The 27,788-nt window shown below is 64.3% G+C and overlaps 4 protein-coding genes across 4 annotated transcripts in view; all 4 read left to right on the forward strand.

The window, feature by feature from the left end:
- CHLRE_13g591400v5 (uncharacterized protein) overlaps positions 1 to 6,565 on the forward strand; it is a 10,212-nt gene extending 3,647 nt beyond the window's left edge. Inside the window, exons 9-19 of the mRNA XM_043069770.1 lie at positions 29 to 153; positions 623 to 769; positions 1,307 to 1,899; positions 2,222 to 2,377; positions 2,615 to 2,740; positions 3,224 to 3,418; positions 3,598 to 3,686; positions 4,090 to 4,228; positions 4,596 to 4,701; positions 4,914 to 5,537; positions 5,890 to 6,565. Of these exons, the coding sequence (XP_042917745.1) occupies positions 29 to 153; positions 623 to 769; positions 1,307 to 1,899; positions 2,222 to 2,377; positions 2,615 to 2,740; positions 3,224 to 3,418; positions 3,598 to 3,686; positions 4,090 to 4,228; positions 4,596 to 4,701; positions 4,914 to 5,537; positions 5,890 to 6,114 (2,525 nt within the window). The 3' untranslated portion in view covers positions 6,115 to 6,565. The remainder of the gene's footprint in view (positions 1 to 28; positions 154 to 622; positions 770 to 1,306; positions 1,900 to 2,221; positions 2,378 to 2,614; positions 2,741 to 3,223; positions 3,419 to 3,597; positions 3,687 to 4,089; positions 4,229 to 4,595; positions 4,702 to 4,913; positions 5,538 to 5,889) is intronic.
- Positions 6,566 to 6,633: 68 nt separating this feature from the next.
- Positions 6,634 to 12,730, forward strand: CHLRE_13g591450v5 (uncharacterized protein). The gene is made up of 9 exons (XM_043069771.1): positions 6,634 to 7,048; positions 7,574 to 7,681; positions 7,952 to 8,092; positions 8,524 to 8,612; positions 9,066 to 9,255; positions 9,571 to 9,678; positions 10,385 to 10,570; positions 10,912 to 10,998; positions 11,428 to 12,730. The coding sequence occupies exons 1-9, from the start codon at positions 6,836 to 6,838 to the stop codon at positions 12,325 to 12,327; spliced, it is 2,022 nt and encodes a 673-aa protein (XP_042917746.1). The 5' UTR covers positions 6,634 to 6,835; the 3' UTR covers positions 12,328 to 12,730.
- A 103-nt stretch (positions 12,731 to 12,833) lies between these two features.
- On the forward strand, positions 12,834 to 18,255 carry CHLRE_13g591501v5 (uncharacterized protein). Its single transcript, XM_043069772.1, has 11 exons — positions 12,834 to 13,254; positions 13,362 to 13,460; positions 13,758 to 14,318; positions 14,455 to 14,549; positions 14,844 to 14,948; positions 15,422 to 15,565; positions 15,798 to 15,951; positions 16,286 to 16,392; positions 16,596 to 16,725; positions 17,036 to 17,129; positions 17,632 to 18,255. The coding sequence occupies exons 1-11, from the start codon at positions 13,158 to 13,160 to the stop codon at positions 17,717 to 17,719; spliced, it is 1,674 nt and encodes a 557-aa protein (XP_042917747.1). The 5' UTR covers positions 12,834 to 13,157; the 3' UTR covers positions 17,720 to 18,255.
- Positions 18,256 to 19,433: 1,178 nt separating this feature from the next.
- On the forward strand, positions 19,434 to 27,640 carry CHLRE_13g591550v5 (uncharacterized protein). The gene is made up of 16 exons (XM_043069773.1): positions 19,434 to 19,676; positions 19,810 to 19,972; positions 20,120 to 20,563; positions 20,892 to 20,996; positions 21,113 to 21,589; positions 21,749 to 22,084; positions 22,224 to 22,658; positions 22,832 to 22,930; positions 23,197 to 23,670; positions 23,946 to 24,303; positions 24,766 to 24,842; positions 25,014 to 25,040; positions 25,196 to 25,265; positions 25,558 to 26,087; positions 26,295 to 26,450; positions 26,602 to 27,640. Exons 1-16 carry the CDS (start codon positions 19,635 to 19,637, stop codon positions 26,664 to 26,666), a joined length of 3,858 nt encoding a protein of 1,285 aa, XP_042917748.1. The 5' UTR covers positions 19,434 to 19,634; the 3' UTR covers positions 26,667 to 27,640.
- The last annotated feature ends 148 nt before the right edge of the window (positions 27,641 to 27,788 follow it).

Consider the following 27,788-nt stretch of genomic DNA (forward strand, 5'->3'; position numbering starts at 1 on the left):
GGCCCCCACTCCACCCACCCTCCCACAGGCCAGCTGGCGCACATGACCGCCACCCGCCACGGCATCAAGCGCATCTTCTTCGGCGGCTACTTCATCCGCGGCCACCCCTACACCATGGACACAATCAGCTACGCCATCCGCTTCTGGAGCAAGGTGCGGGCGGCAGGAGGCCGGGGGTGGAGGGGGTGGATGTGGGGGCGGTGGGGGTGGGGGGCGTTGTGGGGTTGTTGGCGTGGGTTGCCCTGGCCCTCGGTTTAAGCGTGTCAGGGAGAGGCGGGAGGGCTAGGTAGCGGATTTGGAGGAGGCCACAAGCAGGGGTGCATACGTGGCATTGCGATTGGTAGGCACGTGTCATTGCGACACCGTGCAAACCTCACATCGCAACGCCAACACCATCACGCAAAGACCCCCTACCCACTCCCAACCCCTGTGCCTACTGGGCGTCAACACTTCATGCTTGCGCCTCTACCACTGCGGTCTCCACATGAACGGCTAGCCCCCATCCCCACCGGTACTACCCTTCTCTGTACCAATCCTTGCAATCCCCACCGGTACCATCTTGGTGAAACCCAACCCCCGCTATTTCCTGATCAATCATGAATGCAACCTTCCCTACCCCCAGGGCGAGATGGCTGCCATGTTCCTGCGGCACGAGGGCTTTCTGGGCGCGGTGGGCGCCTTCCTCACAGTGCACCCCATGGCGGGCGTGGGAGGCGCCGGCGGCCGCAGCGGCGCGGCGGGCGAGAGCTCGGACGCACAGGCGCGCAAGGTGGGGGGGCTGGGGGGGCGCTGGGGGGTGTGTGGGGGGGGGAGGGGAGCAGGGGGGGTGACTAGGGAGGGGTTGGAGGATGGGGTGGGATGGGGCGGCGGTGGGACGGCCCAGATTGGGCGCACCGGGAGGCAATGTCGGGCGCTCGTCGTGCGGCTCAGTACGGCAACAGGTGATGTGCTAGTGGGCAGTGCGAGGGAGGCAGGGCGGGGTCGCGCATCCAAGCTCAAAGCCCACGCACGCGCCGTAGTCCACCCGGCCTTAGCCACCGCACCACGCGCTGCCTCAAAACACACCCATTCCCATGCTCACTCTCATCTCCACTCCAAACTCCTCGTTCCCCATTGTCAAAGCATAGGCCACGCTCTCCTCCTCGCTCTATTGCATTGGGTTCGGTTTAGATTGGGCTGGTATCTACAACCCCGCTTACTAATACTGAATGTAACCCCCATACATCGGGCGCAACGCGCCTGCTGTACTACTGTTCCTGGATACGCCTTACCCTACTTAACTAATCATGAATGCAACCCCCCACAGGTCCGTGCCCGCTTCGTGGAGCGCTTCTCCATGGGCGCCCCGCTCACCGGCGGCGCCGTGGTGGGGCCTGCAATACGGGACGTCAGCGAGAAGGTCAGCTGGGTGGAGAAGTTTGTGGCGGCGGCCTCGGGCGTCGCGGGGGGAGGAGCGGCAGCAGCAGCAGCAGCAGCGCCCTCAGGGGTCACGGGAGGAGGAGCGGCGACACCAGCAGCAGCAGCAGCAGTAGCGGGAGGGGGTGCGGCAGGCGGCGACGCAGGGGCAGCGGGGGCGGGCGAGGCGGCGGCGGAGGGCGCGGCATTGGAAGCCGGGCAGTCAGGGGCGCTTGAGCCGGCGGGAAGTGTCAGTGGCGCACCAGCGGCCGCGCCAGCGGCGGCGGCTGCAGCCACCAGCGCCGCAGTGGCGGCGGTGTCTCGGACCATGTCGCTGTCCGACCAGCCGCTGACGTCACCGCACCCGTACGGCGGCGGCGGCGGGGGCGGCGGCGGCGGCGGCGGGGGCTCGCGGGCGGCGCCGCCGCGCATGTCTCTGCATGTGGGGGTGCTGCACTTCTCGCCCACGCTGGAGCCCTTCCCGCTGCTGGCTGACATCGCCTCGTGAGTGGTGCGGCAGGCGGCCAGCTGGGGAGGGGGGGGGGGGCAGCCGGGAGGGGCGGCGGGGCCGGTGGGGCGGTGGGGTGGGTGGAAGTGTGGGCGGGCGGCGGTGCTGCGCTGGGGTGAAAATAAGGGCCACGTGGCCACGTGTCACTGGGTGCCGTTTCATTGGATGACGAAAGGCATCCACGCCCTCCACCGCACCACCGCATTGCCGCACTGCCTCACCCCGCACCACCCCGCACTGCCCCGCACCAAACGCACCACCCCACACTGCCGCACCGTACCCCGCACCACCACCGCACCTACCGCACCACCCCGCCAGCTACGAGCCCAACACGCTGGACATCACCGGCGACGAGGACGAGTGCCGCTGGTGGCTGGGCGTGCTGCGGCAGCAGATACCCGTGGTGGTGGAGAAGGCGGCGGCCAGCGAGGGCGGAGGGGAGCTGCCCAGGAGGCGGGCGGCGGCGTTCGGCAGGTGCGGGTGCGGGCGCAGTAGTGGGTGCAGCCGTACGTGCGTGTTTCGTTACTCTTATGATGCCGCGTTTGCTGTTCCCGTTAACCTGTTGTATAGTCCATAGAGTGAGCGGTTGTGCCCTGCGTGCTATGTGTACTGGCCTCATCTCCTTTTTCCATGTTGTTCGCGTCGCTTACTACCGTATGCTGCTGCTGCTGCTGCCTCTGCTACTGCCTCTGCTACTGCCTCTGCCGCCAGGGCGTTTGGCGCACATCTGGACAAGCTGCAGGCTGAGCCGGGCAGCTACGGCGCACTGGGGCTGGGGGAGCTGTTTGAGATGCGGGAGGAGTGCCTGCGGGAGTTCGGGTTCACGGACGTGTACAGGTGTGTATTTGTGGAGGGGGGGGGTGGGCTTGGGGTTCACGGACGTGTGCAGGCGTGTGTGTGGAGGAGCGCCTGAGGGAGTTTGGGTTTACGGACGTGTATGGGTGGGCGTGTATGGAGGGGTGGGTGGGCGTGTGCATGAGTGTATGGGTGCATATGCAATAGGTGTGCGTCAGCTCAATTATGGTTCCCAGGTTCCCAGTTGTGGAAGCTGTTGGGCTCTGAGCCATGGCGGGGTCGGTGTGAGGGCACCCACCTCATTCTTCCGCCTCCTCCTTTCCCCAGTTTGGGCTGGTATCTACACCCGCCCAGTCGGCACTTCATACTGGCGATTTGATCGCTCCGCTCTCCACATGAACGGCTACCCCTCTCAATCCACTTCCATCTTTGCTACATACCGTTCGCATGCATGGCTACGTCACACACCCCTACTTCGCTACACTTCTCTGTACCAATCTTTGCAACCCCCAAAAAAACTCACAGGCTGGAGAAGCAGCGCGAGAACGCGGCGGCCCTGGCGGCGCTGCCCGACCTGCTGCGCGAGCTGGACTCGGAGCAGCCGCTGCCTGCCCGGCTGCTGTGCCTGGTGGAGGGCGTGCTAGCAGCCAACATCTTTGACTGGGGCAGCCAGGCGTGCGTGGCACTGTACCGGGACGGAACCATCCTGGACATCTACAGGTGTGGGCGAAGCGTGGGTTGGCTGGGTGATGTTCTTGACTGGCTCAGCAAGTGCAAATGCTTGGGTTCTTGGCGCTTGATCTAAGAACAGATCCCGTACGATTGTGTACGGGTTGTCACGCCACCTCATTGTGTTTTGGGCCCCGCCGACAACCGCCTCTCAACCGCCTCTCCTGCAGAGCGGCGCGGGACCGGCTGGGCAAGCGGCCCTGGGCCCTGGACAACTTCGACGCCTTCGCGGCGCGCATCATGTCGGCAGTGGGCGACGGTGAGGGGAGGGTGTGGGGGGTTGCAAAGATTGTGAAGATGGTTCGAGAAGCGGACGGGGGAGAGAAGGGCGGGTGGAGTTAAGGCGAAAAGCGGGCACGGCACGCAGCGGCAACTTGGCACGCTGCGTGGGCGCGGCTCATCGTGACCGGCTGCTGGGTGGCTGGGGACCCAGAGCTCCGAGGCTGAGGCTGCGGGTGTGATGGACCGTTTGTACGTGCGTCTTCCCGCCCCTACAACGGTCCTGCCAGCGCCCGCCTCGCCCTTTCTCACTGCACGCCACGAACTCCACACCTGGCATTCCCGACTCGCCTCTTCGCCTTTCCTCCTCCTGCCGATTCCCCACCTAACGCCCCCAACCCCTCTCAACACTTGTATGCCTGCCCGCCTGGCTTCCCTCGCAGGCCCCACGCCGCTGCGGCCGCCCTACCGGCGCGTGATGATGTTTGTGGACAACAGCGGCGCCGACATCGTGCTGGGCATGCTGCCGTTCGCGCGGGAGCTGCTGCGCCTGGGCTGCGAGGTAGTGCTGGTGGCCAACAGGTGTGTGTGGGGGGGGGGGGGAGAAAGGGGTGGGCGGGAAGCGGGAGATAGGGGGAGAGGGGGGTCGGGAGAGGGAGATAGGGGGAAAGGGGGGTCGGGAGAGGGAGATTGGGGGGAAAGGGAGGTCGGGAAGAGGGAGGGGGAATGGGGGATGGGGAATGGGGGCGGGGCGGGGCCGCGGCGGGGGGCGGGGGTTAGATACCAGCCCAAACTAAACCGAACCCAATGCAATAGAGCAAGGATGGGGGTGGGGCTGCATTTTCCGCTGTTCCACTGATCCGCTGTTCCACTGATCCCGAGGTGCTCGTAGCCTGTTTCCATGGTCTTGCCTTAACCCATCTGCCCGCCACCCCCACCCGCCCCTCAGCCTGCCCGCCATCAACGACATAACGGCGCCCGAGCTGCGCTCCCTGCTGGCGGCCGCGGCGGAGAGCTGCCCGCTGCTCAAGGCGGCGCGCGAGGCGGCCGTCAAGGTGCGTGTGTGGGGATGATACCTGACTGCGGGCGGCGGCCGCGCGGCAGCGGCTGGTGACTGGGGCCGAGTTGTGTGATGTGCAGACGCTGTGCACTTGCGTATGCTTGTGGGCACTTGCGTATGTTTGTTGATCACATCAGAAACAGACTTATGAGTGTCTGTCGCGTCCATTGCTGAAGTCCCGCTCGCCCGCACCACCGCTGTGCGCAGGTGGAGATGGCGACGGGGGGCCACGTGCCGCCCTACCCCGGCCTGCGCCCCGCCCGCCGCTCCAGCCCCAACCTCCTCCACCTACACCAGCAGCACCACCACCACCACCAACACCACCAACACCAGCAGGCGGCTGCAGCAGCGGCCGCCGCGGGCGGCCGCGCCAGCCACGAACGCTGCGCGGCCGCGGCCGCATCCCCCTCCACCTCTGGACAGGAGCACCCAGCAACGCAGGTGCCTGCCGCGGTGGACGCGGCCCCCGCCTCTCCGCCAAGCGCCTCCGCCTCCGTGCCTGTTTCAGCAGCCGCAGCCCCCCAACCAGCAGCCGATGCAGTCGGCTCTGGGCCCGGGCAGGGGCCGGCGGCAGGGCCTGGGCCAGGGTCCGCAACAGCAGCAGCAGCGGCGGCCCAATCAGGCTCGGCGGGTCAGGCGGCGGGTCAGGCGGCAGCAGCAGGTGGCGGCCGCGGCGGCCAAGGGGGCCCACTGGGGGGTAGCTCGCCGCGGTGGCATGCGGCCGCTGTGGACCCCGCTGTGAACCGGCCCGGGCCCAAGCTGTATGTGGTGGCCAACGGGCAGGGCAGCCCCTGCCTGGACCTGAGGCGCATACCTGACAAGCTGGCGGAGGTGGGGGGATGGCTGGGGGTGGGGATTTGAGACGGGGGATTGGGGACGTGGATTTAGCGGGGGACGTACAGGACCAAGAGGGAAGCAAGTGGCAAAAAGCACGGGGTCTTCCACCTCCTTCCATGAGCAGTCATGCCTACCGCACAGTCTCGCGCCTTTTGAGGCATCAGCAACGCATCCCATCCCTCTCCCACAACACCGCAACACAAGTCCGCTGCTGCTGCTGCTGCTGCTGCTGCTGCTTCTCAACCACATGCCCACGAGCAAGAACACTCGCTGCCTCGTGTGCTCCCACCCTTTCACCCTCCCAACCTCCCACTCTCCCACCCTCGCTCGCCACGCATGCGTGCAGGCGTGTGTGGGTGTGGACCTGTTGGTGCTGGAGGGCATGGGTCGCGCCGTGCACACCAACTTCAAGGCCCGCTTCACCTGCGACGTCCTCAAACTGGCCATGATCAAGACCGAGCGACTGGCGCAAAAGCTGTTCGGGGGCAACCTGTACGACTGCGTGTGTGTGTTTGACACGGGCGTGGCGCCGGGGCCCGGGCCGGTCAGCCCCGACCCCACCGCCGCTTAGGTTGGGCGGGGGGTTGGGGATTAACTTTGAACCCATCCCGGGGGGTTGGGGAGCAGATGGAGGGGGCATGCATGGGGCAAGGTGCCAGGTGTGGCTTGGGAGCTGAAAGAGTTTGGCTGGTCGGTCAAATTGAGGCTGGGGTTGATTGCGACGTCGTGTGTGCGTTTGGATGTTGGTGAGTGGTCATGATGTGGCAGTAGCTCCGGTTGAGTTGAATGGACGGGTGGGGGTGGGGGCGGAGAAACGCTGTACGGCGCTCAGCGCTGTTAGCGTACGTGCGGAATTTGGATGGCATACGTGCTGGCCTGCTTTGCCAGCTACGCTGCCCGACTTCACCGTGCATCGTACATGCATGAGATAGGGACAGATGTTTGTTACGCTACAGCTCTCGCTCCCTGCCTCCTGTAGTCACAATACTGTGGCTGACTGCTGCAACAAACACGCTTTCCCGCCGCCTTGCGGCGGCGCCGGGCTCCTAGCGCCTACCGTGGAGACCCAACTTGACCCACTCACTTAAACCGCACAACGTTGCCTTGTGCTTCAGCTCCCAGATGCCGGCTAAAGGAGCTTGCTTCAGGCGACAGCCAGCTGTCCGCCGTCGGACCGAAGTCCGTCAGTTCCAGCGCATGCAACCCTGGCACGCGCGGGAAGGTGCCCTGGTCACAGCCTTACTCCGCTTACAGTCTAGTCTTGATATTTTGTATAGTTTTACCTGTCAAGAATGCCCTCAAGTAGCCCCGGAACGACCGGGAGCGACCGCTTTATGCGAATGCCGCGCGGTGATAGTGGCAGCGAGTCTCTCATTGCCTCGACAACACGAAGACTCTCGCGTATACGTATTCCATTCAAAGCGCCCTCGCTGCTCGACCGTTCCGCACCTTACTTCTCCGGCATCAAGCGATTTGGTATCAGCAAGTTTCAGCACTACTTTCAGGTAGGAAAAGTATATAGCACATGTGCGTTAGGAGGCGGGGCCAACGCACACGGAGATCGGCGAGAGCGGTGTTCCCCAAGGGCTTGAGCGAAGCCTGAGCGAATGGATGGATGTAAACATTGCACTGGCAATGGCTAAACGGCATTAACGGCGTTTTGAAGAACGGCTAGCCCAGCACCAACTGACGAAGGCGCGGACACTCCGCTCATACCCCGCTCATACGTGCGGGCGCGCCCTCTCGCCCGATGGCACGGAGCACCAGGCCCTAGCACGGCAGCGCTTGAAGTTAGTTGGGCGCAGCACTTGTGCTGCCTGGCCCATGGACCGGACTGGGCAGGGGTGGTGCAGCACCGCGCAGCGCTGTGCGCCGCTGCTTCCTAGCTCGCCCGCACCCCTCTTGGCACGCACCCGCCACACGGAGGCAGCTGCTCGGCTCCCGCAGGCCCGGTCCCGCGCGGATCTCGCAATTCCAAACCTCGCTGCTAACCCCGAGATGCCCTGGCTCCTCCCGCCCGCCCTGCACAGGACCCCTTCCACACGCTGCTGAACCTGCCATGGCCGCGCTTCATCTTCATCTTCTTCCTGACATACGTTGCGGAGTTCATGCTGTTCGCATTCCTGTTCTTGGCTCAGGTCGGTGCGGGCGCTGTGATGGGTTGTGGATGGGCGGGTGCTGTGATGGGCGCGGCGCTGTGGCGGGCAGGTGCTGTGTTGGGCGCGGCGCTGTGGTGGGCACGGCGCCGGGGTGGGCGCGGCGTTGGTGCTGGCGTTGGTGCTGGGGTTGCGCTTTCGATATGGCTGGGCGCGTGGGCGCGGCTAGGCAGGGCGGCCCTCTGATGCGCGCGCCTCTACCACGGCCTAGCTCACAACCTCAACCTTGCACCCGCGCCATTTGCCACGCAGACCGACAAGTGTGTGATCGGCATGAACGGCAAGTTCGCGCACGCGCTGTGGATGTCGTCGCGCACCGCCTCCACACTGGGTTTCGACCAGATCCACCCCAACCCCGACTGCGTGCTGGTCAACCTCACAGTCATGCTGCAGGCGCGTGCGCGCGAGCGGGGCGTGTCGAGGGGGATGTCGAGGGGGCCGGGGCGGGGGCGGGGAAGTGGGCGGGAAAGTGGGGGGGGGGGGGGTGGGCGGGGAAATGGGCGGGGAAGTGGGCGGGGAAGTGGGCGGGGAAGTGGGCGAGGGCGTTGGCGGGGAAGGGGGCGGGAAGGTGGGCGGGGAACTGGGTGGGTGGCAGGGGCTGACTGTTGCGGTAGAGAGACGACTGTGCGCAATGACACGACACCAGCCCCGAAAGCGCAGGAGGGGCGTTGCAGCTGTTGGGGCAGGGGTAGGGGTAGGGACACAGAGCGCACCTCACCTCTGCAAGTCAGCTCTCGCTGCCCCTTTCCATCCGCCTTGCCTCGTGGCTGCGTGCCAATACACACACACACACACACGCACACGCCCGCTCTTTCCCTGCGCAGGTCATCGCCAGCTCGCTGGTCAACTTCATCATGCTGGGTCTGGTGTTTGCGCGCTTCTCAGCGCCGTACAAGCGGGCCTCCACCATCAGGTGGGGTGGGGTGGGGCCAGGAGCGGGGGCCTTTCAGGTGGAGCGCAGGGCGGAAAGAGCGCAGGACTGGCGCTAGGTTTCAATGGGCCTGGCGCTTGGTGAATGCCTTGCACCGGTGTATGGATGTGGTGGGCTGCGTGTGAGCCGGTCGTGGTCAGCACCCAGAGGGCTGCGCTGCTGCTTTCCAATGGTCGCCGAGGGACGCAGCGCACACAGACGCCCACAGAGTACATGCATGCCACTTCACCGCCGGTGGACCGCGGGCTGGCCGCGAGTGAACGCCCGCTCACTGCCGCCTGCCTGCCCAACCCCAAACCCATTCCCCAGTGCTCCACTCCTCTTCCTCAACTGGGCACCCCCAACCCCAGCCCCTGACCGCCGTTCCCCCAACCCCAACCCCCCGCCTCCCCGTCTTCCTCCCACACTCCACACCCCACACCCCACACCCCGCAGGTTCTCCTCTGTCATGGTTTGCAACCGGCACCCGGCCAGCGGCCACTGGTGCCTGTCGCTGCGTGTGGCCAACATCCGCAAACACCAGATCCTGAAGCCCTCGCTGCGCATGGTGCTGACGGCCGTGGACTCCATCACGCCCTCCAACTACCTGTTTGAGCACCTGCCCATCGACAGCCTGCACACACAGGTGGGCGGCAGGGCCTGGGCTGTAGGGCTCAGGGGGTGCGGGGTCGGGGGTGAAGGGGGGGAGGGGTTCGGCGCGTGGCGTGGCGTGGCGTGGCGGGCGGACGGACGGGGAATGTTTCAAAGAGGGACTGGACATCCCAGCTGAGCCACGCCGCTGCCAACCGAACCCCCAGTAACCTAGCACTCTCCGAACCTACACACATTCATACGCGCATCTCACCACGCGTAACACACGCAAAACCACACGATCTCTTGTCTTCTCCCCTGTCCGAACTACGCTGGTCCTGCCTGGGACCCCCCGCCGCCCTCGCTGCAGGAGACCAACCTGGAGCTGGGCTTCCCCGCCAACGTGACGCACGTGATCTCCCCCGCCAGCCCGCTGTACAACCTGTCACTGCTGGAGATGGACACACGCATGATGGAGGTGGGAGGAGGGGAGGGGGGGAGGAGTGGAGGGGGGGAGGGGAGGAGGAGGGGAGGGGCGGAGGTGAGGAGGTGGGGGGAAGGAAGGGAGGAGGGAGGTGGGAGGTGGGGAGTGGGAGGTGGGGGAGGTTGGAGGTGGGGGAGGAGGAGGGGAGGTGGGGAGGTGGGGAGGTGGGGAGGTTGCAAGGATGTTTGGAACCACGGTACAGGGGGTGGGAGGGGGTGGAGAAGGGATGCATGGAGATGGAGGAGGGATGCATGGGGGAGGAGGGATGGAGGGGGAGTGGTATTGAGGTGGGATGGGGGGGTGGAGGGATGGAGGGATGCAGGGATGGAGGGGCGCTGGGGCCTGAGAGACGGTCAAGGGACGGGCGTTGTAGGTACCAGCCCAAATTGAACCTAACCGACCGGGGGGATGGAGGAGGGATGGGGGGGGGAGGAGGGATGGAGGGAAAGGGGCACTGGGGGCAGAGGAAGGTCGGGTGGGTGGGTGGGGGAGCGAGGGGCATGGGGAGGGGACAGCGCAGGAAGGGGGGGGGGGAAGAGCGCTCGAGGGAGCGTAATAATACCCGCGCCTCTCACCTTCCCACTCTCGCTTGCTCCCCCAGCCCCACCCCTCCAACTCCCCACCTGCTGTCTACCTCGCTACCCTTCTCTGTACCAATCCTTGCAACCCCTCCACCTGTCCCCTCCCCACCCGACCACAGATCCTGGTGTTTGTGGACGGCATCGACGCCATGACCAGCAAGAACATGACCGCCCGCCACGCCTACAACAGCAGCGCCGACATAAAGGTCAACGAGGCCTTCCTGCCGCTGCACCTGGAGATGCGCGGCAAGGCGCTGGGGCTGGACTTCTCCAGCTTCGACGGCACGCAGCTGGCCAGCACGGAGGTGCGGGGGGAAAGCAGGAGGAAAGGAGGGGGAAAGGAGTGGCCAGGGTTTGACACGCAGCTGGCCAGCATGGAGGTGCGGGGGGAGATTATGTGCCCGAGCCCCAACCTAGACGCAAGTGGGGCACAAGGCGCGCAGGGGTTGTTGCGCCGTCGGTTACTTTCCACGCCGTAGCCTGTGGCAGCACGCTGCAGCTAGGTCAATACCGTCCTCCCAATCCTCCCGCTTGGCGCCAACGCCTGCTGTAATTTCTGGCTACAACTCCGCTTCGGCTTAACCAATCATGAATGTAAACCCCTCCGCCGTATGAATGTAAACCCCTCCGCCGTATGTGTCTGCAGCTGCTGTCCGAGTACAACGCCGACCCGGGGCTGGCGGAGCGCCCGCTGCCCGAGGTGCAGTCGCACATGTGGCACCTGAGGCACATGGTGCGGCCGGGGGGTGGGGGTGGGGGCGGTGGGTGGTGGGGGTCTGGGTGGGGATGGGGGCTGGGAGGAGGGGCGGCGGGCTGGGGCTGGGTAAGGGTTGCATTCATGCAAACATTCTTGGGGGGCGGGGTGGGGTAGGCAATCTTGGGGGCCGGAGTGTGGCGCGGGGATGTGGGCGGGGTGCTGTGGCGGGGCAGCGGGCGCCCGGGCGAATGCAGTGCCGTGTACGGGCTGGGCAGAGGTGGCTGGGCGGAGGTACGACTGTGTTTTCAAAGGATGCCGGGTGTGGCTGTATGCGGCGCCCTGGCGCCCCGCATGTGGGAGGGGCCGCGAAGACTGTTCGTCCTCCATTGTTCGTCCTCGGTGCTCGACGCCTCGCCTCCCACCTGCATTCCCACTCCGCCTCCTGCCCTGCGCCCCCGCCCACAGACCTTCAAGCGGCTGACGGAGCGGACGGAGGGCGCCGTGAGCGCAGGCGGCGCGCCGCCGGCAGCGGGGGCAGGCGCAGCGGCAGGAGGGGGAGGGGCAGGAGGGGGAGGGGCAGGAGGCGTGGGTGGCGGGGTGGGGGGCATCCACGGGGCGGGTCTGGGCCGCTCCGGCGCCATGCACCTCCCGCCGTCCTCCGCAGCGGCGGCGGCGGGTCTGGGCGGGCACGGCGTGCGTGGCGGCGGCATGGACAGCGGGAGTGTGTCGACGCCTAGCGCCGCCGCTGGCGGAGGCGGCGGAGGCGGAGGCGGAGGCCACTCGTTGAACCCCTTCACGGCGCACATGGGCATGGGTGCCGGCGGTGGCGGCGGCGGCGGCGGTCTGACTGGGTTTGGCTCTGGGTCCGGCGGTGGCGGCGGCGGCAGAGCTGGTGGAGTGGGGAGTGGCGGCGGCGGCGTCGGCGGGACGGGCAGTGGCGGCGGCGGGGCGAGCTCGTGGATGGGGTTTGGCATGACGCTCCAGCCCTCCCCGCCTCCCTCCGGCGTGCCCATCTCCCAGTACCTAGGCCTGCAGCACACGGGGCTTCAGTCCTTTGCCGACCTGCCCGCGCCCCACCAGCCCGGCTTCTCAACCATCGCCTACACGTCAGCAGGCGCGCCTGGCGGCGGCGGCGCCGCCGCCGCGGCGGCGCCTCTGGCGGCGGCGGCGCCGCCGGCGGCGTACCACCACCTGCCGCCGCCGCACCCGCAGCAGCACTACCCGCAGCCCGGGCAAGCGGGTGGCGCGACAGGCGGCGTGGGGCGCCCAGGAGGGGTTGGCGGGCTGCCGCCTGGAGGTGCGGTGGAGATGCTGCCGACGTCGTCACCGGCGATGGCTGGGGAGCCGCGTCTCAATGGGAGATGAACGCGGGCATGGGCTGGGCGAGGGGTTTGAACGGTGCGCAGTAGGTGGGTACATAGAGACAGAAGTGTCTGGTATGGAGTCTGGTGTGGAGGTTTGTGTGCCGCCAGGACTTGCATGCTGGGTACCGATTTGCGTGGGAAATGCACGGTGAGTGCGTCAGAGCCTCAGATGCCCCTGGTCGGCTGGGCAGTGACAGTCCGCTGGCGAATGTTGGCTGTAGAATTCCCGAGTTGCTAATGGAGAGGAGTACACGAGAGGAGTGCTTGTAAACGATCGAGGAGTGAGGCTGTTGGTGGTAACGTGGTACGTGCTGGTGATGATTGGACCAGCGTCACTGACGGCACCGCTGACCGCTCCTCGTCACCGCTCTACGTGGCGGCCCGGAATGTAAAGACGTGCTTGTCGGCCTGACACGGGACCGGACTGAGAAAGGGGTGGACACTTCAGGCCGTCACGCATGCGTAGGGGGCATGTTTCCGTTGACAGTGCCACTCAATAACATAGATGATAAGGTAGTTGGCGAGCTGAGGCGATTACTGCCATGTGACTCTTTGCAGCTAGGACTGGGGGATCGGGATTCGGGACTTGCCGTTGCCAGGGGTCGGGAAGCAGCCGGCTTTCATCGCACGCCCAAAGCACGTCGCCGTGGCGCAGTATTGGTAAACTTAAAATGTGGATATATGTGAAATAGCGTACGTATCTCGAGCTAGAGGCTGTCTGCAAGGTCGCAGGAATTACCGGCAGAATTCGCGCATGACGACCGCTCAAAGTCAAAACCAACAAGCAACTGGTAGCCGCTTGAGCCCATCTCTACAAGCCGTTCTAGCAGGATGTTGCGGTGCGGGCGCGGCTGTCTGCGGCAAGCTTGCGGGCGCGGCAGGAGCGGCGCTGCTCGCTCGACTCCTGTGCTACGTGGCTCTCTTTGCGGTAAGTTCGATTCAATCCTCAATCCATTGGCACGGCTTTGAATTCGCTGGGCCAATCCTCAGCGACCGCCTCGCTGCTGTCACGCTCTCCCCGCTCTGACCCCGCAGTGCAATGGCGCGGGCATGGGCCTGTACCTAGCCTCGCTGCAGCGGCAGGCGTCCCTGCGATCCACCGTGTACAGCAATGCAGCAAACATCATAGCCACGGTGGGGGGGCCAGGGGAGGGGGGGGCAAGGGAGGGAAGGGGCGGCATTGGGGGCCGGCTGGGGAGGACGGAGAGGGCCGTGTGCCGGGGGGCGTCGAGTGCGTGCTGTCGTCTGATGCACGCTCGTGACCACACGGGGTTGCGTTCCAATGCCGGGCGTGGGGCTTGAAGAATTGGTTTGGCGACACAGCTGTGCACGCTGCGGCTTGGGTCCCTGGCAGCCCATTGGTCGGTATGCTTCACCTCTGGCACGATCAAGGCTCCCCAATTCTCATGTTGTCCCTGCTTGGCTCGGCAGGGCGTGTTGGGCCGCTTGCTGTACGGAGAGAGGATAGGTGCCAGCTGGCTCTTGGGCGTGTGCTGCATCCTGGTGGGGTTGGTGCTCATCACACAGGCAGCGCCGCCGCCAGCGGCAATAGCAGCAGTAGCAGCAGCGGCCGCTGCTGCCGCGCCAGCACAGCCGCAGCAGCAGCAGCAACCGCAGGCCGGGAAGCATGCTGGTCAGGGCGCAACAGCGTCGGGGATGGATGGCCGCAAAGCCGGCAAGTCAGAGTAGCGGCTGACAGCTCCTGCGGCTGCAGCAGTAGCGCCGCCAGCAGCAGTGGCAGCAGTAGCAGCAGCAGGCATGGGGGAGCTGTTGGCAGTAGCACGCGACAGCAGCAGGGGCGAGGGCAGTGGGTCGCTGCGCGGGGCTCCTCCACAGCGGCTGCGCCTGCCGCCGCAACCGCAACAGCGGGCGGCTCTCCGCCGGCGGACGCCGCAGCTGCCGCCACCTCCCCCTCACCCCCGCCCGTCGTGTCGCCTGCTACGTCCGCCCAGGCCGCGATCAGCTTCAGCCGCGAGACCGCCGAGGGGCTAGGTGGGTCGGTGGTGATCGCAATGCGTTTGGGGGGCCAGGAGGCCACACGGCTTCTAGAAGCGGCAATGTCGCTACAGTCCTCCACGTCGCAGTCCGCCTGCTGCAACCCCTCCACAACCACCCCACGCCCCGCCAGGCCGGCTGGGCAAGCTGAGCTACCGGCTCATCCTGGCCTACGACGGCACCGACTACTGCGGCTGGCAGCTGCAGCCGGCGGCGCCCACCGTGCAGGTGCGTCAGAGCGCTAGCTAGTGCCGCGCGGCGCGAAGGGCTTGTGCGCTGCGGGGGAGGGGGAGCTGGTGTGCGCTCGCAATGTGTGTTATGGAGGGGGCCAGAGCGCGCTCTCGTGTTGTTGGTTGCTGTGCAGTCCATCGCGCTGGGCTTGCTTGGTGTCGCGTGTCGCGTGGCGTGCCGAGGAGCACAAGGGGCCGGTGTCGCGTGTTGCTCAATGCTAATGGCGTCCGCACTGTAGTCCTGCGTGTTTCCGCCGCGTGCTCATGACCGCACACGCGCGCTCACACACAGGCAAAGCTGGAGGCGGCGCTGGGCACGGTGCTGCGTGAGGATCGCGGAGTGCTGGGTGTGCGGGCGGCGGGGCGGACCGACTCGGGCGTGCACGCGCGCGGCCAGGTGCGCACGGGTCTGACAGGGCGGGGCGGGGTGGCTGGTGGTTTCTGAAGTCACCGTAGGCAAGGCCTGGGGCGCAATCCCCTTTCAAAGGGGAGGGGTGGACTTGGGGACGTGCCGTCATGCATTGGAGAGCGGGGTCGCCTGCATTCGGATGCCCGCGCCCCAAAGGATGCGAGGGGGGTAGGCCTGGAGGCATGGAGGTTTAGAGGCCTGGATTCTTCAGGGCCCACTGTGTGATCATATTATTCACACCGTGCCTCTGTGGGCCCCTGTGCCGGTGCCCGATCGTGCCAGTGCCGGTGCCGGCGCCCGATCTTGGCCGCGCCCTCGCTCCCCCCTCCCCCCCCCCCCGGCCACGCCCCAACTCCAAAACACCAGCTTCACTGTCCCGCAAGCCCTGCCTGCAACCTCCACCGCCGCTCCCCGCTCCCCGCCCCCTGCTCCCCCGACCCCCCCCCCCCCCCCCGCACCAGGTGGTCCAGTTCAACTGCGACCGCGAGCTGCCGGTGGACAAGCTGGCCTACAAGCTGAACGCCGTGCTACCGCCCGACATACGCGTGATGGGGGTGCGGCGCACGGCGCCCGATTTCAGCGTCACGTGCAGCCCCATCGGCAAGGTGGGCGCGAGGCGGCGGCGCGCCACGCCGCAACAAGCGTGACATAGGACGTGACAGCCGTGTTGCAGCATGCAATGAAATGTGCTGGTTCTGGTGTTGGTTTCAAAGCCGCTCGCTCGCCGGCCCGCCCGCTCGCCGCGCTGTCCAGCTAGGCACCTAGCATGCCAACGCCATTTCACCATAGTTTGTTTGCATTCCGTGACATTCCTATTCTGGATGTATCGCATAACAGACGTACCACTACAACATCACCAACTCGGAGGCGCACGACCCGCTGCGGCACCGCTACGCCTACCACGTGCGCAAGCCGCTGGACCTGGCCGGTATGCGGGCGGCGGCGGCGCTGCTGGTGGGAACACACGACTTCACGCAGTTCAGCAACATTGGTGCGTTGATGACCTATGAGCATGCAGGGCGGAGGGAGCGGGCGGCGGAGGGAGCGGGGCGCAGGGCCGAAGGTATTGCAGCCTCCCCGCATGCACAGGGTCCTTGGTCTTCGCGGCCGGGTGTTGAGGGATGTATGGACACTCGTGCTGATGCTGACGGCTGTGCCGCCGCCCGGGCGCGTGCACGGCGGTGCTTTTAGTTTTAGGCGTGCGCACCCGACCTCGGAGCACTGGCGCCTGCCGCTCTGCACTGCCGTGTGCTAGTGCCCGTTCGTTGCTGTGTCTGTGTCCTGTCACGCCTGTGCCCTCCGCAATGTGCCCCTCCGCCCACCAGGCGAGGAGGGCGGGCGGCCCCGCAAACGCAACCCGGTCAAGACGCTGCGGCGAATGGATGTGGTGGAGCTGGACCCCGCGGCCTTCCCGGGGGGAGTGCGCATCGAGGTGCGTGTGCGTGTGCGTGCCGCGGCCGGTCGTTCCCACCGTACCGCCGTCCTACACCATTACATTATGTTTCTGTGGACAGCTTCTGTTCCTGCTAGGTAAAATGTTACTGTGAACATCAGGTTATTACCGCTCATATCGGCTGCCTGCCACTGCCGCCGCCTGCTGCTGCCTGCTGCTGCTGCTGCTGCCTGGTGTCGCAGGTGGAGGGCAACGGTTTCCTGTACAAGATGGTGCGCCACATCTCCGGCGTGCTGGTGGCGGTGGGCGAGCGCAAGCTGCCGCCGGGCATTGTGTCGGAGATGCTGGAGGTCGGGGACAACGCGCCGCCGGGTGTGTGCGTGCGTGCGTGTGTGCGTGCCGCTGGGGTGTGTGGTAGGAGGAGGCTGGTGGTGGGTGGGGTCCGAGCCCCCACCCGCACATGATGTCGGCCTGGCGTTGTTTCACTTGATCATGCATGGAGTGGCGATGCTGTGACGAGGCACACACGGCGTACGGTTGACCCCCTGCACCCATATCATCAACAGCCCGCATAGCTGTGACATGTATGCCACCTCACCCGGCTGCAACCCAACCTCTTGTCTTCACACGTGCGACTGTGATCTCGTGCACGGGCACATGCACGTGATGCTCGCCGCTGCAGGCCGGCACGGCACGTACCGTGGCTACAACGTGGCGCCCGCCCGCGGCCTGACCCTGCACGAGGTGATGTACGACCCGCGGGTGGACGACCCCACGTGAGTCGTACGTGCTGTGCATGACGCGTGGCGGGATGGGGTGGGGTCGGGTTGTGGGTGGGGTGGGGTAAGTTGTGGTGGGTTTGGGTGGGTTGCGGTGGGTTGTGGATGGGGTGGGGTATGGGGTTGCCAAGTAGCTAAGGATTATAGGGTTGGGAACATTCGCGGGAGAGAGGCCCGGAGCTTGACCGCGACAGTGCTGTGTGTGTAGCCTGTCTGGTACGGGGTTGAGGGTGGTGTGGGTGGCTGGGCGCCAAGGTTGCTGTGTTGGGCAAGGGCCTGCAGCTTGCCCGCATCCGCATCAGGCACGGCTGACTTCAAGGAGCATTGCTTGGCTGATGGCAGCAGCGGCCAGCCTTCCAAGTTCTAGTGATGGCGCGCATGCATAACTACTGCGGGCATGCTAGCTGCAACCCCTGGATCAATACCCTGGAACGGCAGCAGGTGGAGGGCCCCTTGGCGCACACTCACACTTCAACCCGCCTGTGCCGAATGCACGTAGGGTTTTGCTGTACCCCGAGCTCCGGCACGACGAGCACGGCCGGCTGCTGGAGTCCATCCCGGATGCGCTGCGGTCGGATGAGGAGTAGGCAGGAGCTAGTAGCTAGCAGGAGCTGGCGTACGAAGTGCTTGCTTGCACTGGGGATGTGACGTGCTACTTGCTTGTGCACGCACGGCGGTGCGGAGCGCTGGAGGCAGGGGCGGGCCGTGTTGGGGCGAGTGTGCAGCAGCGTATGATTGCCTGGTCGCTAGAGCCGGCACTGGCAGCATCAGCTCGCGGAGTGGGTCGACTTAGGGCATGCACTGGTGGGGAGCAGTGCTCCGACTCTTCTTACTTCATGATTCGCCCGCCAACCCGCTCCAAGCCCGCACAGTGCATTAAGGGCACGCCAGGGCACGCATAGTACACCACATTTTGCAACGCGTTTTGCAGAAAGGGTGGTGGTGGGTCCGCGACTGCGCCGAGTGGCTTGAATCGCAAGCGGCGCAGACCCTCGCAGACAGCAACTGGCAGCAAGGGAGGTGGCAAGGGAGATGCAGAGGGGCGCTGCTAGTGATGCTGTTGTTGATTCGATGCCGCGACCCTACCTTCAGGCAGAGCCATGTTCTGTAAAGGAGGGTTGGCGTGCCCCGGCCCCCGCAGGGGGCGCGGCGCACCCATACGTTTCAGAAAGGGGGGGTCGACGCCAAGTTGATCCACACACGTTCCCGGCCCCCGCCGACTAGTCGCAGCCAGTATTCAAGCCATCAGTTATACAAATTCACTGTACACAAGAAGGAAGTGGCCCCTGCGACGTAGATCCGTCACCCGACTCGAGTCAGGGAACCGCGATCGCGAAGGTAACTGTGATAGCAACAGGTTTAACACACTCAAACATATGCCATGAAATTCTCAGCTGCAAGAAAGACATGTTAGATGCCGATCTTATCGCAGACACTCCCGCTGGTCAAATTAGGTTTGTTAACATATATATGGCTCCAATTTGGGCACATATGTACCTATCAGAAGCCTCGCGGACGCGTGGGCTGCGAGCGCGAGCATTTGCCCTTGATACGCGCTGTCAGCCCCAATAAGTTAGAGCTGTACATCTTAGGAATTGGTATCTATTTATCAAGCCAGCCTGGATTAGGAAGACGGTTTCGCTGCAACGAAGTTCTTGCCAGCCCCTTTCCGCCATGCTGCCGTTTTGTTCAATACCTGCAGACTGAGGTGCATGCGGCATATAAATATAGCAGCGATGCTGAGACTCTGTTATCATTACATTTGCAAAACGTTTAGGGCTGAACGGTTTTGCCGCAACTTACCAGGCGACGTCCAACCGTCCGACGTCCAACGCACAGCCCCGACCCCCCCCCCCCCAGGTTGTGCGGATGCCAGCATCCTCAATACCTTTGGCCCAACGTATGTTACGACTCTGGCACTCCATATTATCATACTCAGACTTCAGTCGCCATTCCTATACCAGCCTCCTTTCACCTCAGCTCACCGCCACGCCCTGACGAAGGGTCACTACTTGCACACGCCTGCTCTCATGCCCAGCACATTAACACCGTACGTTGCGTCAGGTTGCGTCCCCTGTCACTTGACTTCCTCAGGGGCACGCCCCATGGATCGCATGGCGGTCCGCTAGTGGGATTTTCCAGCGCCAACCAAATCGGGCTGGTCGGAGGGTACGAAAACGCGTGCGTTGTCGCGTCCGACGGTTAAGGTTACGTTCACACCCCGCGAAGCTCTGGCGAGAAGTGCGCACCACGGGTCGTTCGCTGAGATCCAGTCACTCCTGACGAATAAATAAACGCGCGCTAATGAAGCGTGAAGTGCAGCGACTCGAACTATGCAGACTTTCCGCGGTTGATCGCGAGGTTGGAATCCCCGCCTTGTTTGTGTTTCAAGGGACATCGCCGTGCTCAGATCCTTTACATATGTTTATCTAGTGGTTGTGCTTTGCTGAGTTGGGCAAGCAACGTCTTCGGTGCAGCGTTGCGCCGGCTCAGTTGCCGGAAATGCACGACCCGCAAGTTATCAGCCTCCTGATCTTATTACTGGTATGATATGTGAAGATGAGCGCAACGAGACACTGTCCAATCTGCCTTGTTAGCCTGTAAGCCTTGTTGTCATCGCAACGCCAAAGCGTGTGCTCGCTGCATGCGATGTATGCATGTCTTGCATCATGTACAGGCAGCGATACCCTTGTGGCCGGAGCTGCCGAGGGCGACAGCAGCCCGGGCACTCGTGTCGGTACTGCCTCGCTCTCTCGCGGCTGATGATGTTGCGAGCCGCACCCTGACCACCTACGCGACGGCGGCAACGCCCTTGGGAGATCGCGGGCTAGAGAATTTCGGTAGGAAACGCAGCTAGGTACGGGGGAGGGGAGATATCAGGGTAAACGCGGCGCACGATATCACCTGCATATTTCACCTGCCTGCAACTCTCAACCTAGCTAACAAGGAATGCACGGCTGCCTTCTGACGCATGCTTACCACCCCAGGCCTCCACCCGGTCAACTGCCCCGGTGGCAGCTTCCTCAACAGCTGGCGCCTGGTGGTCAGCAACGCCACCAGCGGCAGCAGTAGCACCGGCGAGCAGGGGCGGACCTTTCACCTCGAGTTTGCGTGCCTGCGTGTCCCCGCGGCGGCGCAATGCTCCCGCGGCACCGACAGGTACTACAAGGCAGGCCCCGGACGGACCGCCGCCCAGTACCGCACAACCGACTTTCGGGCCCTGCTGGACTTTAATCCGGACGTGGGCACGGTCGGCAGAGGCTACCTTCAGCCGCTGACGGGCTTTCGGGTCTTCCTGGACAGCAGCGGGCGCATCAGTGCGGAGTGGTGGGGGTGTGAGCTGCCGGACTCCTTCACGCCGGCACGTGTGTACGCCTACCGCACATCTCCCCGCCGCCCAGATGCTACGACTGGCGGCGTGGCGGAGTTGGGTAGGCAAAGGGAGGGAGGTATGGGGGTAGCAGTTGATGAACGGCAGGGGCGGCGACGGCCGCGATCGATCTTTATTCTCGCTAGCGAGCTGGGCCTACCGACCCCTTGCCTTGATTGCTTGGCAGGAGTCAATTGCGTGCGTGGAAATTGCATGCGGGAGGAAGTCCATGCACGTCTAGCAGCAGCAGCAGCAGCAGCAGTAGCAGATAGATCGGTGTGCTAGCGGCTCATACGGTATCTCGTCGCACCGCACGCGCACCCATGACACACGCATTCCCTCCTGCTGCTGTGCGCAACAACTATCTGCTTCATCGCCCGCCGCCGCAGCGCTACACCCGGCGGCCTGCGAGGACAACGAAGCGATGACGGGGTGGTTCCTGAACCATTACACCTGGGAGAACCCCGCCACCATCGACATGGCCGCTCAATGCTGTAAGTGTTTCCTGCACTAGATGTGAGGCTGCTGTGCGTCGATCGGTGTGCTGTTTGAAAGGTTTTCCACCTCCCACACATGCTTCCCACCCCCGCCGCCGTTTGATCGCCTGCAGACACCCTCGCGCCGCCGGAGCCCATCGCGCCCCTGGGACTGGGCTTGCCTGGTCTGTACGCCAACAGCACCAGCGGCGACTTCACACCCATCCCTCCTTCAGTCAGCAGCAGCGGCGGCGCGGCCGCGACCGTGACTGGGTTCGTGTTTGTGACCTCGTCTGCGTCCTCAATAGCAGCGGGGGCGCTCGTGCCCGTGTGCGCCGAAGGCGTTGGCACTGCCGCTCTGCCGCTGCAGCTGTGCGCGGGCCTGGGCTTCAGCCGGGGCTCGGTTCTAAGCTGGCGGAGGAACTGGGACGGCGGCAGCCTGCCGCCGCCAGTCGTGCTGCACAATGTGTCATGCAGCAGCGGAGGGGCGGCAGGCAGCGGCGGCAGTGCGGGCGTGGGGCTGCTGGCGGCTGACGCAGCTGAGGCGGCTTGCGTGGCGGTGCCAGCCTACGACGGCTACTGCTTTGAAGTGGCGCGGGTGACGTGCTCAGGTGCGTGTAGTGTCATCAGGGGCGGTCTATCGGTCCACATCCCCCCTTGCTTATTGCAATGCTGGCTGGTCATGTCATGTCATGCATGCGCATGATTTTGGTTCCTTATCGGTGATGGCAAACAAACAGCCCACCCCACCGCTTATCTGCCCAATCCAGCGCCGCTGCCGGCGTCGCCCCCGCCGTCTCCGCCCGCTTCGCCGCCGTCCGCGCCACCCCAGCCGCCTCCTCCAACCCTGCCGTCGCCACCGCCGGCAGCAGCGCCACCCCAGCCGCCTCCTCCCCAGCCACTACTGTCACCTCTGCCGGCTTCTGGTGCTGCCCAGTCATCGCCACCGCCGCCCTCCGGTGCGGGACCGCAGCCTTCACCCCTCCCGGTACCCCAGGGCAACGAGTCAGGCGCTCCAGCTCGCACCAACCTGACTGCTGCCAACCTGCTGACAACTTACACGACGGCGCCGACGCCACTGACAGAGCGCGGACTTGAGGACTTCGGTGCGTGACACGCCTCGATGCGTAGGCTTAGCTAGATTGCTGCTGGGGTCATCACGGCCATTGTACTTGCTTACTGACCTTCTTACGGGACCTGCTGCCTGATGCCTTCCACATGCACACGCACACGCCCTCCCCGCAGGCCTCCACCCGGTCAACTGCCCCGGTGGCAGCTTCCTCAACAGCTGGCGCCTGGTGGCCAGCAACGCCACCAGCGGCAGTAGCACCGGCGAGCAGGGGCGGACCTTTCACCTCGAGTTTGCGTGCCTGCGTGTCCCCGCGGCGGCGCAATGCTCCCGCGGAACCGATAGGTACTTCAAGGCAGACCCTGCCAGGAACATTCGGTACTTGACAACCGACATGCGGGCCCTGCTGGACTACTTCCCAGAGATCGGATCACTCAGCATGGGACCGCTAACGGGTTTCCGGGTCTTCCTGGACAGCAGCAGGCGCATCAGTGCGGAGTGGTGGCAGTGTGAGCTGCCAGACTCCTTCACGCCGGCACGCGTGTACAGCTACCGCTCATCTGCCCGCCGCCCCAACTTAGCAACAGTAGCCATGAGCATCACGGAGCTGGGTAAGCAGTTAGGACTGAGAAGGGATGGGGACCGCGGTACACTCGCGAGCCAGGTGTGCCGCACCTGCTTGCCAGGCTGCACGCACGGCGGCTGCTGTACTGCACTCGCCGACATCCTGCTGCTGACTCATCAATCTTCATCACTTCTTCATTCCGAAAACCCCCCCCCGCAGCGCTTTACCCGGCTGCCTGCAAGAACAATGAGGCTATGTCGGGCTGGGAGCTAAACCTTTACGACTATGCGAGTCCAATTTACATGGGCGCCAGTTGTTGTAAGTACACGCACGGTCACACGCACGGTGTTTGGAACGCTTTGATTGCGGGCATGCAGTGATTGGCATTTTGTCATACCGTAGGTGTTTCAGTAGACTGCGGCTGTCCTCAACAGTCCCATGAAGTCATGCGCCTAATCAACTGACGCCGCCACACTTCTGCACATGCACGTGCTGCACCCGGATTGGTGACCATTGTCCCGCCGCCCGTCTTGCGCACACACACGCTGTGCCCGCCTCGCCTTACTTTCGCACCTGCACCGCAGACACCCTCGCGCCGCCGGAGCCCCTCATGCCCCTGGGACTGGGCTTGCCTGGTCTGTACGCCAACAGCACCAGCGGCGACTTCACGCCCATCCCTCCCTCGGTCAGCAGGAGCGGCGGCGCGGGCGCGACCGTGACTGGGTTCGTGTTCGTGACCTCGTCTGCGTCCTCGGTAGCAGCGGGGGCGCTCGTGCCCGTGTGCGCCGAAGGCGTTGGCACTGCCGCTCTGCCGCTGCAGCTGTGCGCGGGCCTGGGCTTCAGCCGGGGCTCGGTTCTAAGCTGGCAGAGGAATTGGGACGGCGGTAGCCTGCCGCCGCCGGTCGTGCTGCACAACGTGTCATGCAGCAGCGGAGGGGCGGCAGGCAGCGGCGGCAGTGCGGGCGTGGGGCTGGCGGCTGACGCAGCTGAGGCGGCTTGTGTGGCGGTGCCGGCCTACGACGGCTACTGCTTCGAAGTGGCGCGGGTGACGTGCTCAGGTGCGTGGGGGCCAGGCACGGGCAATTTTGAAATGCACCTGCGAGGCGGCCAACGCCGGCCGCTGGCTGTGGACTTGTCGGGTTTTCCACTTCTCATGCCAGACACACACACACACACACACACACACACACACACACACACACACACACACACACACACACACACACACACACGGAGTGCGTTGCACCACATTGCGCGTTTGCGTTATAATCAGGTGTGCTCGTAACGAACGTCATACGCACTCAACCCATGAACGTGTATTCATGTGCTGCAGACCCTTTTCAACCGCCACCTCCGCCATCTCCGCAGCCGCCCCCAGCGCCACCGCTACCGCCCCCGCCGCCACCTCAGCCGCCGCAGCCACCCTCCCCTCCCCCTCGCCCGCCCGCACCGGTTATTGGCCCCCCGCCACCCCGGCTGCCTCCCAGCCCGCCGCGGCCGCCGCCGAGCCCGCGTTTGGCCCCTGGCGAGCAGCCGCCACCCGGGTATTGTGAGTGCGCTGCGGGCGATAACAAGTGCCCGGGGGAGGAGTGCACGCCCAATTATAGGTACCGTAACCGGGTCTGCAGTTACCCGACGCTGTTCTGTGGCACGGAGCGGTACATAGACGGCTACAGCTGCCGCTTCAGCAGGTGGGCGCGCGCACGGGTTCATGTGATATGCATATGTGACATGCATGCGTGCGTGTGCGTACCGCCGTGCATGTATGACGTGCTTGCACGCATGACAATCCGTACTTTCTTGTTTGATTCGTTCTGCCATGCTAGCTAGCTGGGGGCGGGTCCACCGTGTGCATGCGAATGCGCAAGGAAAGCGGGTTGCGATCATTCGGTGTTACGGCACCTGGCGTGCCGTTTTACCGGGCGATCGAGCGAGACAAAGGAGCTCTGCATATTTACTCGTGCAACAGCGTAGCGTGCTTGTGCGTCTGCGCGCGCGTGCGCGAGTTCGTGCTTGCGTGTGTGCATGATCCTTATCTTCCTGGTTGGTGCTGCCGAGCGAGCATACACCACGTGCACGGTACACACCGACCAGGCGTGCGGCTTTGACACCTCGCGCTGTGCCCCACCGCCGTGGCGGTTCCCCGACTACAGCTCGGATGCGTGTGCCGAGCGGCTTGACGACTATAGCCGCTGCACCGGCCGGTCCGAATGCACGTGGCAGACGTCAGGTGCGCGCAGTAGCAACGTCACACAGGTGCTTGCGTGTGGAGCTCGGGTGTCGTTTCACCCTGTTGAGCGGCGGCACGGCGCCCACACCCCTATCTGCCTTCGTCTCTTGCAATGCTGCGCATGCGCAACTAAGCTGTGCCGCCCTGCCTTTGCATTACTCTTGGATGCAGAGTTACCGCCGGCAACACCTGAACTCCGTGAGTTGACGGCGGGGCGTTCGGAGGGGCGGCGGTGCAGAGGATGCAAGCAGCTGGCATGGGGGCCACGGACAAAAGGGAGTGTGGTGGGGTGCGGATGTTCGCGCCAAGTAAGCTACGGCTGTTGCTTGACTCCCAGGCTGACATTCCCACAGAGTACCGACTGGTCAACGGCAAGACTCCAAACGAGGGGCGCCTAGAAGTCAGCCTGGATGGCAAGAAGTGGTGAGCGGGGGTAAGAGCGGACGCTCAGGAGGCAGGAGGGTGAACGTGCATATGCCCTACTGCCCTCCACCTACACGCACGAGAGGAGCCCCATCATGGCATGTCCTGCACCCAAGAACGTTCTGGAAGCGTCCCTGTCTCACACTTCAGCCCCAATACGGTAACACAGACACACCTTGTCTAGAACGCAGCAATGCCCTGGTGTGACCACAACAGAGAACGCCCACAGTACATGATGTAACTGTATACGTGTGTGGCGTGCGCCTGCTACCCGCTGCACGCACACGCACAGGGGCACGGTTTGCGATGACGGTTTCGGCCGCACGTCGGCTGCGGTGGTGTGCCGTGCCCTGGGACTGCCGTACGCGGCGGCTGTGGCACTCAGAAAGGCGCCGTACGGGCGCGGCACCGGCTCCTATCTTCTAGATGACGTTGCGTGTCGGGGCGACGAGTCCAGCCTTCTGCAGTGCCCCTTCAGGAAGCCGTTCGGAACCTCTGACTGCGCCTTGGATCACATTGAGGACGTGGGCGTGGTGTGTCAGGATGAGCCGATCGTGCCAGGCGACAGCGATGGTGGGGATAATATTAACGGCGGCGGGCCAGGAGCGGGAGGAGGAGGGAGTGGAGGTGGCTCTCCGCGTCCCTCGCCTGCTGCCACGGCTTCGCCATCGCCGAGTCAGCAGCCGTCACCGCCGCCTCCCGATACTGGTCTCGCGCCGCCGCCTGCGAACAGCACTTTGGACCCGCCTCCTGCATCTCCCCCTCCGGTGCCCCAGCTTGAACAGCCCCCACCCGTGCCCTCCGACACGGCGCCACCCGCAGGTGCGTATGTGGAGAGCTGGGAATGGCGGTATTTGGGAGTTCAAGTCATTGCAGGCTGGGGCCGATAAAAGCGAGCAAGCACGGGAAGAGGCCTTTGGTGAATAGCGCATGAAGAGGGCTTTGATGGTTATGGTGTTCAGCGAAAGCCTCTGCCCCATGATGATGTGGGCAATCATGACCGCGCCTACGTGTGCTTATTATGCGCAGTGCCGGCACCACCAGCCTTCAGTCCGCCGGCAGGCCCCTACCCGCCACCGGCATACGGCCACTACGGCTACTACGGCGGCGGGTATCAGTACGGCGGGTATCCCGCGCCGCCGTACGGCTACCACCACACACCGCCGGGCTATTACGGCTACTACGGTGGGTTTGGCTAGCTAGGGAGTGGCGGGCACCGGACGGCGGGGTAAGGTTCGTGAAGCATTTCCAGTCAAACCCCAAGGCTTCACGGTGCGTGCGGCGGGCCGTCGTGGATGTGCGCCCCGTGCCATTACTTAAACTTCGTACCCCGCAGGTGACCATTGGGGCGGCGGCTACTCCGGGCCAAGCTACGCAGCAGCGCAGCAGCCCTCGGCGTAGGCACGGTCGTGCGTGGCAAACTCCCACCCGACTGGAACTGGAGCCTGCTTAGCTTTGCACACGAACTTGGCATGGGCCAATTCGAGCTATCCTGCCTATTCTGCCTAGTAACATTCTTTAGTCGTAATACCGTCGTAAGTAGCAGCGCTCGTCACATGACCTATGTTATCAGGATGGAATGTTGAATGTAATGTCCACCGTATCAATGAAACGCCATCTGCTCGACACGTCTCGCACGGTCTCCCAACTTTCCCCATGATGTGTTCGTGTGTGTGAATGGTTTCCGTGATGCATGGCATTCTAGCGGTGCTTCCAGCTCAAGATGCAGGTAGATGCAGGAGGCTAGACGCCAGGACCAGGAGTGCTACAGCTAGCTCTGTCCTCTACCGTACTCTGTGTGGATGTGTTAAACCATGCTGTACACGTGATGTGGCTGGCTCCGCCGCCGCGTGCATCTATCAGCGGTGCATATGCCTTACCTTTCCAAGAAGAGTGTAGGAGTCTGATTGCAGTCCATTGATGCGTACCGTACCTGGTGGATATGGCAGATTGATGGGTGCAGTTTGTTGCTCCCGATGTCTGGGGGTTTCCTAAGCCAGCAAGTCCACATGTCCGGTTGTTATAGGGACACACAGCTTCCTTCCCTATGCCCACCTACGTGGATCCCGCTTGTTGCGGAAGACCTAGCTATGACCAAAGTTCCATATGTCGTTATTATAAGGGTTGGTTATTCTTGTGGAATGATGTGATGGGGCCTGATGCAAACAGGTGGCTGGGCCGCAAGCAAGGCCGCAAGTGTACCGTACTGTCATAATTTCATTAGCAGTTGACCGGGCCCAGTGTGGCGCGGGCGTGTGAACTTGTGCGTGGACGAAGGGTAAGAACGCCTGAGAACGCGCATGCGTGTGTGCGCCGGACTCCCGCCTCGTGGAATAGCTGAGGAAGCGCAACAAGTTGTGTAACAGAGCACAAGGAGTCACGCGCAAATACTGTGTGTATGGGCTTCGCCAGTCCACCCTAGAAGTGAAGTGACAGCCGCGGGCGAGCGCTTGATGTGGCAGCAGTGCTGGTGCAAGGCCCGGCAGCGGCAACGCCGAGCCCGATGGTGGCCGCGGCCGCAGC

This window comes from Chlamydomonas reinhardtii, chromosome 13 (assembly GCF_000002595.2).
Source record: "Chlamydomonas reinhardtii strain CC-503 cw92 mt+ chromosome 13, whole genome shotgun sequence".
NCBI lineage: Eukaryota > Viridiplantae > Chlorophyta > Chlorophyceae > Chlamydomonadales > Chlamydomonadaceae > Chlamydomonas > Chlamydomonas reinhardtii.